This window comes from Zalophus californianus, chromosome 4 (genome assembly GCF_009762305.2).
Source record: "Zalophus californianus isolate mZalCal1 chromosome 4, mZalCal1.pri.v2, whole genome shotgun sequence".
Lineage (NCBI taxonomy): Eukaryota > Metazoa > Chordata > Mammalia > Carnivora > Otariidae > Zalophus > Zalophus californianus.
In genome coordinates, this window is record NC_045598.1 from 190,322,870 (window position 1) to 190,336,242 (window position 13,373).

The following is a 13,373-nucleotide window of genomic DNA, read 5'->3' on the forward strand; positions in this document are numbered from 1 at the left end:
GTTTATCGTCACTCAAACGCGCGGGGAGCTGTAAAATGTTTACAGAAAGGGTCGTTTGCAGCCATAAAATCCTCTTTTCTCTCCTAAACAAGGCTGAGTGGAGCCATTTACCAAGCCCCAAATGTTCATCGGGGGAGAGGAAACATCTGTTCTCTCCAGGAGCGCGCGGTGATCTTCCAGAACAAATTAACAGAAATGGGTGCTTCCTAATTAAATCAGCCCTCGGCTGGGGTGGTCTGCGCAGCGGCGCGGCTGCGCTCACGCCTCGGCCCCGGTGGGCGGGGGGTGCGCACCTGCCAGTGGGGGACGGGGCCCAGCAGCACCCGGCCCATGCTGGGCGCTTGTCAACCGTCCAGGCCCCACCTGGGAATTCTGACTCGGTGGGTCTGAAGTGGGCACTGGGGCCAAGCTGCCTACCTGAGTCCTTGGTTGGGGGGCTCCTGGGGGTCCGGGCCCGGGGCTGGCCTCCTGGGCTCGGCGAGGACTGCAGGGAGATGAAGGCAGGCAGCTTGGAGAGGCTGCTGGAGCCCGTTGCCGCCGAGGCAGCCTCCTCCTGGAGAGACAGCTCCTCCTGGTCCAAGGACAGGGAGGGGGAGGAGAGCGAGGGGGAGGAGGAGCGGGGGGAGGAGGGCGAGGGGAGGGGGGAGGAGGAGGAGCGGGGGGAGGAGGGCGGCTTGGATGACAGGGGAGAGCCCGAGGCTGCGGCTAACCCCCGTGGGGAGGAGGGAAGGGAGGCCGAGCCAGCAGCCACGGAGGTAGGGGAGCTGGGCGTCTGTCTGGTGGGGCGCTGGGCGGCCGAGGACTTCCTGCGGGAAAGGAAGGGGAGCAGAAGCGTGAGGGTGGGCGGCTGCTCGGCAGGGCTGGGGTCCAGAGGGCGCTAGCCGACCAGCTGTGCAGCACCTGTCCCAGCAGCCACGGGGCATCGCCATCCAGGTCTGAGGCCAGCCCTTGGTCCCAAAGACAGACAGGCTGATGATGACATGGGGCCTCTGGCCTGAGGCAGCGGGGGTGAGCCGGGCCCGCGAGCCCCAGCTGCACACTGACCCTGTCCTCACCTGCCAGTGAGCCCACTCACAGGACAGGTGAGCACAAAGGGGGGCCCCAGCCATGAGCACCACCCAGGGTCCTCCCTTTCCCGGGGAGTGGGAGTGGGGCAGCTGAGAAGCCCCCACCTTCCTCCGTGGGGCAGGGACTGGGCAGTCCCACAGAGGCCGCTCTGGGCCAGGGATGTCCTCAGCTCTGTCCAGCCTGGGGATGTGGGGTAGGGTGCCTTTGGAAGTCACCTGATCCTCAACTTTGAACTGAGGTTTCTTTTTGGGTCTGAAGCCTTAAGAGCTGGGAAGTGCCCTAGAGGCTCCCCCGCAGGGTCCCGAGGGACGGCTTCTGGCCCACCCCCAGAGCTTACACTCGCAGCCCCCGCTGTCCCCGTCACCTGGGTCCGTGGCTGGAGGAGGCCCTGCTCCTGGGGGGCGCACTGCCGGGCTCCGGGGCGGGGGCTGCCCGCCGGCCGAGGCGCGTCTGGCCTCGGTGCAGCAGCTGACACTGGGCGCCGCGGGGGCAGAGGCCCCTGCGCGAGAAGTCAGGGCACAGCAGTGTGTGCTTCTTCTTGCACTGGGGGGAGAAGAGGTGCAGCTGGGGGAGCCCGTCAAGGCCCCTGTCCCATGTGGGCGGGCCCTGCCTGCTCTGTCCCCCCCGGGGCTCAGGCCCCCAGGCCAGAGCGGCCTGCACTGCCACCCGTCCAAGCCCCTGAGCAATCAGAAGCATGAGGGCCAGCACTGCCCAGCTGGGCCCTGGGCCTGGACGGAAGGCAGGGACCGGGGCTGGCCTGGGGGTCTTGCTCGGCTGGGTTGGGGATTCCTGGGGCATTAATCCCCCCTCCTGACTGCAGAAGATGGGGATGTGGGGGGAGGCTCAATGCCTGGGGGGCCTTACTGCATGGGGTTTAGGCTTCAAGCCCAGGGGTGCCCAGGTCGGCCGAGGCCAGTGCACACCCGATCCACCACACCTGTCATGGTGGCTAATTATACCCAGATTGGGGCGCGCCGTCCAGCAGGTGCTCGGGGCAACACGAGGCCTCAGCTCTGCCCACCAGGCCCACAGGGAACCATGAAGCTCTGACCACGGCCTGCCTTTCCTTGGCCCACCCGCTTCCAGGGGCGGGAGCCATCGGGAGTGATTGGGGGGGACCAACTCTCCAGGCCTGCTCCGCACCTACTTCCTGCCTGAGGCCCTTCCAGGGGAGGGGTGTTCTGATCTCCACCCGCCCCTGCAGCTGGCTTAGTGGGCATGACCTGGGAGAGTCGGAATGTAGCAACTGCCCCTCATGTTGACCAGGCAACAGGAGAGACACAGTCCCGGACAAGTAGCTCTGCAGAGTCCCTGCCAATCCCACCCAGAACTGAGTTGAAAACCAGCCTGGGCTGCAGCGCTCACAGCCGGCACGGGGGGCCCTGCACTGGCCGAACTGCTTGGAAATATGTGGCTACAGCCTCGAAGCCACTACCTGCCAAGCCCGAAACCTCCCTCCTGGGAGCCGGTCCCCAGAGCCCCAGTCTCGGCCCTGCTCCCAGCACCCAGCATGAAGAGCCTGGCTGAGGACCCCACAGAGTGGTGCCCGTTCCTGGAGCAGAATCTGGGCACCAGCCCCATTCTTGGCCTCACACCTGCCCCCCAGCAGGGGGAAGCCCCTCACACCAGTGCTTGGGGGCTGGCGTGCAGATGGGAGCAGGCTGGAACTGGCAGAGCCATCTGGGCAGGCTGCAGGACCCCTGAACACCCACGGCACCCCTCTGTCAGCCTGTCCCTGTGGTGGGGCCGCATCCACCCCTGCCCCACAAGAAAGCTAATGCTTGCTCACTTGCTCATTCCCCATGCCCTCCACACCGAGTTGAAGCCTCATGAGGTCCGCTCTAAGAGCAGGAGAGTCCAGAGGGTGGCGTCTGCTGGGGAGGGAAGGCAACTGGGGGGGGGGGGGTGGAGGGGACAGGAAGGGTCTCCGTGGAGAGGGCCTGGCACCGGACAAGAGAAGCTAGTTCCCTGGATGCCGAGTGCACACAAAGAGGCGGCCAGAGGGACCGGGACCTGAGCTGTCCTGGGCAGTAGCCACAAGCCACGCGGCCACTCTGAGCCTCGGCGGCAGCACACATCCACCACATCAGAGGAGGCCGGGCTCAGCAAGAAGGAAGAACGTAAAAGGCCACAGTTACGTTTCCTCCCTGATTGCATGTGGAAACGTGTGGCAGATTAACTAAAATTCATTTTACCTCTTCTGTTTTTGCTTTTTTAAGGTGGCTACTAGAACACTTAAAATCTCACAGGTGGCTCCCCTCCAGTGGACCTTCCTACTGGGCAGTGCCGGTCTGAGCCGTGACCCTCCTCCCTAGGGCAACCACACAGCCAGAGTTGGACGTGAAGAATGCTCTCGAAGCATCCAAGAGCTTTCAAGAAGGTCCAACAATGGTAGACAACTACTCTCAGAAGCATACTGGACACAAACTGAATCTCCAATTCCAAGGGCCTCACATCTTCACGTAGACCAGGCCCTCTGAGGAAAGAGCAAAGTGAAACCCCCAAACGGAAGCCCCAGAAAACCCCCAAACACCTGGAAATTAGCAAAGACACTACTAAATAATCGCCAGGTCGAACAAGAAACAATGGAGAGAAGTCCTCAGGCTCTGTGAGCGGAGCGGGCTGGCTCAGCAGGTGTGGGGGAAACAGCAGAGGAAACTACAAGGTAAGAACAGAAACAAATGAAATAACAAAAGAACAGCAAAAACCGAGAGGGCAAACAGCTGGTTCTTTGAAGGTATTAGTCACCGTGTCTGATAAGACGAATCAGGAAACAAAGAGGGACACATAAGCGTTAGGAAGGACGAATGTGCCCTGACTGTGGGCGCTGGGGAGAAACAGCCACCAGGGCAACATAACCAACAAAGTTAACGCCAAGGAACCTGAAAACACAGAAGAAACTGACAAATTCTAGAAACATCTGTCAACAAGAGAAACAAAACCCGAGTGAATATTCCTCTGACCGTAAACGCATGTGAATCAGTAGCTCAGAAAGAAAGCAAGCTGCAGCCCAGGGTCTTCCGGAGGTTCCAGTACATGTCCAGTAAGCTGGCCTTGCAGGAAGTGCTCCACGGCCGGGGGCAGAGAGGATGCTCCCCAACTCCGTGCCAGGGCTGCAGCAACCCTGAGAGCAAAACCTGAACAGAGGAGACCACCGAAGAGCACTCGGGCCGTTTTCAGTCACGCCCACACGAGGTGTGAGAGTCCCACAGAGCGTGGGGACATAAGTGCCCGGGGACGAGGCTGGCCTTCCCTCAGGAATGCAAGGTCGGTTGAACGGAGAAGATCAACAAACAAATCAGCACACTGACAGACGACACGGGTGGAATCATACCATCACCTCAACAGACACAAAAAGTGTTTAATAAATTCAGCATTAATTCAAAGGTTAGCAGATTACTGATTGAATGGAACGTCCTTAGTTTAATATAAAGGGTTTCTTTTTTTAAAAAAGATTTATTTATTTATTTTAGAGAAAGTGTGAGTGGGGGGAGGGGGGAGGAAGCAGAGGCAGAGGGAGACAAGCAGACTTGGGCCTCGATCCCAGGACCCTGACCTGAGATCACGACCTGAGCCGAAATCAAGAGTCAGACACTCAACCAAGTGAGGCACCAGGTGCCCCAGTATAATGGGTTTCTTAACCTTCCAGAAAGCATCACTCGCAGTGGGGAAAGGTGGGAAGCCCGCTACCATCACTACCTAGCACCGTGCTGGGGCCACAGCTGGGGCAGCGGCAAGAAAAGAGAGAGAAAGTACACATCTAAGCTCAAAGGAGGGGAAACGGCCATTATCTGTAAAAGATACACTTCTGTTTATGTAGCAAACTGGAGAGTCTGTGGATAAACTGTAGCAATCACTAATACAGTTTAGCAAGGTTCCTGGAGACAAAATCAGTATAAAGAATTGCATGTCTATACACCAATGAACAGTGAGAAAATAAAATTTTCAAACACGTTATTTATAATAATAATAAAAATGACAGGAACAAATCTCATGGAGACAAAGAAGAACTTCAGTAAAAGGCATCGAGGGGTGGCCTGGATAAGCAGAGCCAGACGCCCACTCACAGGCAGAAAGCCTCCCTGGAAAGATAGGGACCAGTTCTCACCAAACAGAGACCACGACTCAGGACAATCTCAATCAAATTTCCAACTTTTTAAAAAAGTTACATTGGATCTAAAATATAGTTCTGGAAGGATAAAGTGCAAAAACCGCTGTGAAGAAGAACAAGGTGAACGAATTTATTATTAGGAATTATCACGAAGCTCAAGGAATCCGGCGAGCATGGAACCGGCTCAAGGACATGTACAGAGCAGAGCTGGGAGCCCCGACACAGAGCCATGTCCGTGAGCCCCACGGGAAGTGGCCCTGCCGACGCGAGGTGCTTGGGCAAAATGAAACTGGACCCCAATCTAACATCAGACACTTAGATCAAAGGAGACAGGCCCACGAGTGAAAGGCCAGCCTATGGGGCTTTTGGAAGGCCCTCCCAACTCTTGGAAAGTGGCAGGATTTTTCATACAAGACACAAAGGTGCAAGCTGTAAAGAAAGATTGATAAAATCATTTCCATTAAAATTAAGAACTTCTGTTCTTCAAAAATAACACCACAAAGAAGGGAAAAAATAAACCACAAAGACGATATTTGCCACTTATATGACTGACAAAAGGCTGATGTCCAGAATAGTTTATGTATCTTTATGTTCATATTTTATACTTTATAAATTCCCTGTGAATCAGCAAGAGAAAACCAACCTAGTGGAACACTGTCCCCACTCTCACCTAAAGAAACCAACAAAACCCTAGGTATTTTTCAGAAGGAAAGGCCCAAAAGGTTTAAACACAGGGAAGGCATTTGGCCTCAATAAGTCCAGTAAAGGCAAATTAAAAAAATACAGTGAACTTTTTGTCCTTCAATCGTTCAAAGAGAAAAAGAGGCTGAATGTCACCAAGTGCTGGCAAGAAAACTGGTCCACAAGTGTGAACGGGCGTACGCCGCCTGAAAACCGCCTCCAGCGTCTACGACAGCAGACTGTTAGCCCCCAGACCGGTGGCCTGCACCTTGCTAAAGACACGTGCTGATGCCCTGTCCCCACAGGCTGTCCGTGGAGCCCAAGATGCCAGCCTGCTCTCCATGAAGCACCAACCAGAGGGGTGAGGCCCCGAGAGGCCGGGACCAACTGCAACGCCCACTTGCGCCTGCCCCTACAGCCCCGGGGGCTCCCGCGGTCCCCACCCCCTACAGCCCCTGGGGCTCCCGCGGTCCCCACTCCCTACAGCCCCGGGGGCTCCCGCGGTCCCCACTCCCTACAGCCCCGGGGGCTCCCGCGGTCCCCACTCCCTTCCCAGGGCCCTTTCCCCACTGGCTGCTGGCGCCAGGCCAGCCAGTCCGCCAGGACTCAGGTGGGCTGTCTGCCTGTCCACAGTGCTTTCTCTTCCTCGGCCAGGAACAGGCCCAAATCTTCCATCTAGCTCATCTACGGCAGCCTCCGATGTGGGCGCCACGTAGGGGCCCCTGGCCTTCCCACTCCTCCTGGGTCTCGCCGGCTCATCTCAGGCCAAACAGCAGCCTCCATTGCCACCTGTCCCTCCTGGGGGCCGGGTCCCACTTCTATTGCCGGCAACACCAGCACGGTGGTTCATCAGCATCCCCTGTCCCCAGTGACTCAACAGTCTCCTTCCCACCGTCCCACACCAAAGCTACCCTTTCCGGACCTTGGAGACAGTCTCGGATCCCCCGGCCCCGCCCCATCCCTCCTCTGACTGTGCCCAACCACTCTCCCTCGTAACCTCCCCCCCCCGAGGCATCTACCCTTGTCCACTCCTGCGGTCATTTGGGCCAAGGCCTCATTCAGTCACTCACTCCAAAATGGTAACCAAATCCGATGGGCTGCCCCAGAACAGAAAACGGAAATTAGTGGGAAACCGGGCAGAGCGCAGACAGGGCCTGGAGTCAGGCTGGCAGGAATGCACCCATGCTGCTCTTCTGGTTTTGATGGTTAGCCTGCTGCAGGTGGGGGCCGTTCACAGCAGGGGCTGGGGGAGCCATGTGTGGGGATTCTGCACTAGCTTTGCAACTTTTCAGTGAATCCACAATTATTACAAACAACAAGTTTATTAAACACAATAAATGACGAGCACTGCCCGTGCTGGGCTCTACGTAGCGAGTAAGCCCCCAGAGGGAGCAGCAAAGCAGGCAGCAGGGGGCACTGGGCACCACACAGGTGACAACCACAGGAAGGTTCTGTCAGGGGCATATGGACCAATGTGGCAGTGGGTCCCCGTACTTCCTTCTGCTGAAGAAGCAACCTGGAAGTGTCCGCAGGTGCAGATAAGGGACAGTCCAGCCAGACACCCCGAAACACTGCGGCCCCACCCCACCCAGGACAGCAAAGACTGGGTGGGGAGACCTGGCCCCTGGCGTCCCTTCCTGCCTCACTGGACTGGTGCCAGAGGAGGCCCTGAAGATGCAGGAATGGGGGGCCCCTTCCCCTGCCAGTCTGGGAAGCCCCAGTGGAGGCTTGGTGGGAAGTAAGTACCACCCACCCGGGAGGAAAAGGGAAACCCTTCTTCAGGCGTCAGTGGAGGCCAAGTGGAGGCCTGGATTTCCACTTGGCAGGGATGAGGCACCGCCTCCACTCCTCCTGCACCCATGGTGTCACAGGACACCAGCCAAAACAGAAAGTTTAAATAAGATCCAGATCCTCATAACAGCCAAAATGTCCAGGTTTCAATAAAAAGTGACTCATCATACCAGAAAAAGGTATAGACCTCAAACTGAATGGAATTCCAGACAATCAGTGCTTGGCAGCATGACACAGCAGAGGTGTGGGAGTTCTCTGACAAAAATTTTTAAAGGAGTACCATAAATGTGTTTATTTTATTTTATTTTTTATTTTTAAGATTCTATTTTTAAGTAGTCTCTACACCCAACATGGGGCTCGAACTCACAACCTCAAGATCAGGAGTTTTACGCTCCACCGACTGAGCCTGCCAGGTGCCCCCACAAATGTGTTTCAACAAGCAACTAAAAACATGCTGGAAACAATGAAAACATAGAAAGTCTCAACCAAGAAAAAGAAAATATAAGATAGAACCAAATGGAAATTTTAGAACTGAAAAGTACAACTGAAATAAAAAAAACTCAGTGTATGGGCTCAACAGCAAAAGGGAGGTACTGAGGAAAGACTCCATGAGCTGGAAGGCAGAATAACAGAAATTAACCAATCTGATTTGACAGAGAAAACAGATTTTCTAACATGGCGAGTGCCTCAAGGACCTGTGGGAATACCACATTCATGCAATCAGAGCTGTCGAAGGAGAGGAGAAAGAACACAAGAAACGGCTGAAAATGTCCCAAACTTGCCAAAAAACCTAAGCCTACAGATTCAAGAAGTTGAGTGAACCCAAAACAGTAAAAAGCAAAGAAATCCACCAAAAACTGTATCACAGTCAAACTTGTAAAAGCTACAGACCAATCCTCCAAACAGCCAGAGAGAAAGGACACTTTACCTGCAGGGGGGAAAGTTCAAATGACCATGGATTTCTCCTTAAGCACCATCGAGACCAGAGGAGGCGGTATAACATGTGCAAGTACTTTGGGAAGAACTATCAGCTCAGAAGCCCGTATTCAGCAAAAAATATCCTTCAAGAATGTGGGGAAATCCAGAGATTCTCAGAAGAAGGAAAACCACGAGAATTTGTCACCAACAGACCTGCCCTAAAAATGGCTATAGTAAGTTCTCTAAACAGAAAGGAAACGATAAGAGACAAAGCCCTGGAACAACAGAAGGCAGACCAAGATGACCACAACATGGGTAAACATACCAGACTTTCCTTGAGTCTCCTAAATTATGTTTGATTATTGAAGCAAAAACTGCCAGTGTCTGTTGTGGTTTTAAATGTCTGTAGAGGGCAGATGTAGCAGGTACAGACAGGGAAGGGTAAAGGGACATAAAGGAAGGTGAGGTTCCCACACTTCACCTGAACAGGTAAATGACAACACAGTGATAAGTTATGGGTGTACAACACAATGCTTAGTATGACCACTAAGAAAGCTATAGAAAGAGATACACACTCAAAAGCATGAACAGATAAGTCAAAACAAAATTCTAAAACCATTCAAATAATGCATAAGATAGAAATGAAAAACAGAAAGAACGAACAAAACACAGAAACTAAGAGAAGTCAAATTGCAGACTTAAGCCCCAACATAGCAATAATTACATTAAGTGTAAATGGTCTAAATATACCAATTAAAAGACAGAGATTGACAAAGTAAATTTTAAAACATGACCCAACTATCTGCTGTCTACAAGAAAGGTACTTAGAATATAGTGCAATAGGTAAGCTGAAAGCCAAAGGATGGAAAGAAGTTGTATCATACAAGGGTGCCTGGGTGGCTCAGTCGTTAAGCGTCTGCCTTCGGCTCAGGTCATGATCCCAGGGTCCTGGGATCGAGCCCCACATCGGGCTCCCTGCTCAGCAGGAAGCCTGCTTCCCCCTCTCCCACTCCCCCTGCTTGTGTTCCCTCTCTCTCACTGTGTCTCTGTCAAATAAACAAATAAAATGTTAAAAAAAAAAGTTATATCATACAAACACTGATCAAAAGAAAGCAGGAGTGGCCACATTAATACCACATAAAGCAGATATCAGAGTAAAGAAAAATACAGCCAGAGAGGTACGTTTTATACTGATAAAAAGGATCAATCCATCAAGAAGACCTAGCAATCCTAAATTTACATGCACAAAATAAGAGCTAGGAAATACATGAAGTAAAAACTGATAGATATGAATGGAGAAAGAAATAAATCCAAAATTATAGGTGGTGACTTAAACACCCCTCTCTCAACAAGTGACTGACCAACTAAACAGAAAATCAGAAAGGATACAGAAGAACTCAAAAATGCCTTTAAACAGCAAAATCTAATCAACATTTATAAAACACTCTGCTTTACTCAAGAGTGGAGTATATATTCTTTTCAAGTGCCCATAGAACATATACCAAGCATATCCTGGGCCATAAAACAAAGCCCAAGAAACTTAAAATAATTAAAATCATACAGAGTATATTCTTCATCATAGACTCAAACTAGAAATCAGTGACAGAAAGATAACAGGAAAATCTCCAAACATTTGGAAACCAAACAATAATCTGTGGATCAAAGAGAAAGTCTCAAAGGAGGGTGCGGGAGACAACAAACAAAAAAACAACCAGAACTAAATGAAAATACATCTCAAAATTTGTAGGACCCAGCTAACTAAATTCATACATAAGAGGAAAAATTTCAAATCCATAGTCTAAACTCCCACCTCAAGACCCTGGGCGGGGGGGAGGGGGGGAGAGCAAAATAAACCCAAAGCAACAGAAAGAAACAGTAATGATATGAGCAGAAATTAAAAAAAAAAAAAAAAAACAATAAGAGAAAAATCAATGAAACAAAGAGCTGGCCCTTTAAAAAGATCAATAATATTGACAAACCTCTAGCAAAACAAACAAAGATAAAAGTCACAAATTTCCAGTATCAGGAATGAAACAGAGGTCACTACAGACCCTGGAGACATCAGATGGATAATTAGGGCATACTTCAAACAATTCTACACACATAATTTTAACAACGTAGATGAGATGGGCCAATTCCTAGAAATACACAATCTGCCAAAACTGACTCAAGAAGAAAAAGAAACTCTGACTAGCTCTCTATATAGTAAGGAGACTGAATCAGTAATCAGAAACCTACCAATAAAGAGAAGCCCAAGACCAGAGGGCTTCACTGTTGAATTCTACTAAACACGTAAAGAAGAATGAACACCAATTCTTCTCAAATTCTTCCAAAAAACTGAAGCATAAGGAATCCTTCCTAATTCCAAATAGCCAAACAACCTGTGAGGCTAGCCTTACCCTGATACCAAAACCAGACAAAGATACTACAAGAAAAGAAACTATAGATCAAAATTCGTCATAGATATAGATGCAAAAATCATCAAAATACTAGAAAACTGAATTCAGCAATGGGATTTATTCTTAGAATGCAAGAATATTCAACATACAAAAATCCATCAACATAACTGATTCAAGGTGATCAATATGACTGGCCACCTTAACAGAATGAAGGAAGAAGAAAACCACATGATCATCTCAATTAATGAAAAAAAAATCTGACAAGATTCAACACCTTTTATAATAAAAACACCAAATAAACTAGGAATAGAAAGGAACATCCTCAACAAAATAAAAATCATATGTGAAAAGCCCACAGCTAACATCACACTCAATGGTGAAAAACTGAAAGCTTTTCCTCTAAGATGAAGAACAAGACAAGGATGCCCCCTTTTTGCCACTTTTATTCAACATAGTACTAGAAATTCTAGTCAGAGCAATTAGGCTAAATAAATATTAAAAAAAATATATAAAGTCTAAGTTTAAAAGGAAAAAATTATCTCTGTTAGATGACATAATCTTATACATAGAAAACCCTAAAAGAACCCACAAAAAAATTGTTAGAGCTAATATATGCAGTCAGCAAAATTCCAGAATATAAAATCAACACACACACACAAAATCAACTTATTACTACACACTTGCAAAGAACAATCTAAAAAAAAATTTTAAAAAATTTACATTTACAATAACATAAGAAAATATAAGATACTTAGGAATAAATTTAACCAAGGAGGCAAAAGACGTACATACTAAAAACTACAAAACACTGCTGAAAGAAATCAATAAAGGTCTAAATAAAGGGAAAGACATCCCATGTTCATGGACTGGAAGACTTCCTATTATCAAGATGACAATACCACCCAGAGTGACCTACAGATTCAGTGCAATCCCTACCAAAATCCCAAAGGCCCCTACCCCTGGTTTTGTTTTGTTTTTTTTTTTTTTTTTTTAAGAAAAAGCCCAACCTAAAATTCATATGGAATCTCAAATGACCCTGAATAGTCAAAATAATCTTGGAAAAGAAGAACAAAATTGAGGGATTTACATTTCCTGGTTTCAAAAACTTATTTATAAAGCTATCATAATCAAAATACTTGCTTAAGGACAGACATAGAGACCAGTGAACAGAACACAGCACCCAGAAACGAACCACCATATGTATGGTGGACGGGCTTTCAAGAAAGGAGCCATGACCATTCAGTGGGGTAAGCGCAGCCCTTCAGCAAATGGTGTTGGGCAAACTGTCTGCCCACATACAGGAGACTGGCGCTGGGCCCTCATCTCATACCACATACGAAAACTGACTCAAAATGGACCAAAGACCTAAACTTAAGAACTGAAACTATTAAACTCTTACAAGAAAACAAAGGGAAAAGCTTCGCTGACATTGGGTTGGACAAGTATTTCTTGGATATAACACCCAAAGCACATGCAATAGAAAAAAAGAGAAAAATTATACTTAATGAAAAACTCTCATGCATCAAAGTACACTGTCAAGAGAATGAAAAGACAGAATGGGAGGAAAGAGTCATACATCGTATCCTGACAAGGGTTTAATTTCCAGGACACATAAAAGAAGTCTTATGACTCAGGGGCACCTGGGTGGCTCAGCTGGTTAAGTGTCTGACTTCAGCTCAGGTCATGATCTCAGGGTCCCTATTGGGCTCCTTGCTCAGTGGGGAGTCTGCTCCTCCCTCTCCCTCTGCCTGCCGCTCTGCCTACTTGTTCTCTCTCTCTCTCTCTGTCAAATGAATAAATAAAATCTTAAAAAAAAAAAAAAAGTCTTATGACCCACCAACAAAACACCCCCAAACAACCACATTCAAAAATGGGCAAAGGAGGTGAACAGACATTTGTGCAAAGAAGATGTACCGATGACCGGGGCGCCTGGGTGGCTCAGTCGTTAGGCGTCTGCCTTCAGCTCAGGTCATGGCCCCAGGGTCCTGGGATCGAGCCCCGCATCGGGGTCCCTGCTCCGCGGGAAGCCTGCTGCTCCCTCTCCCACTCCCCCTGCTTGTGTTCCCTCTCCCGCTGTGTCTCTCTCTGTCAAATAAATAAATAAATAAATAAAATCTTTAAAAAAAAATCTTTAAAAAAAAAGATGTACCGATGATCAACAAGGACACGAAAAGGCGCTCCACATCCCTGGTCTTTAGGGAGATGCAAGCTGAAACAACTAGATGCTCACTAGGACGGCTGTTGAAAGAACTGGGGGGAAGGGTCACAAAGCCTCAGCGAGGACGTGAAGAGACCAGAACCCGTATAAGCTATCGGTAGCAACGTAAAAGAGCACAACCATTACGGAAAACAGTTTGGCAGTTCCTCAAAAAGCTCAGCCTAGAATTACCAGGTAGTCCGGCAGT

The 13,373-nt window shown here is 49.6% G+C and overlaps 1 protein-coding gene across 1 annotated transcript in view; it reads right to left on the reverse strand.

The window, feature by feature from the left end:
* ZC3H3 (zinc finger CCCH-type containing 3) overlaps nt 1-13,373 on the reverse strand; it is an 89,654-nt gene that overhangs the window by 1,557 nt on the left and 74,724 nt on the right. Inside the window, exons 10-11 of the mRNA XM_027581618.2 lie at nt 1,433-1,611; nt 418-806 (exon numbers count right to left, since the gene is read on the reverse strand). Coding sequence (XP_027437419.1) covers nt 418-806; nt 1,433-1,611 — 568 coding nt within the window. The remainder of the gene's footprint in view (nt 1-417; nt 807-1,432; nt 1,612-13,373) is intronic.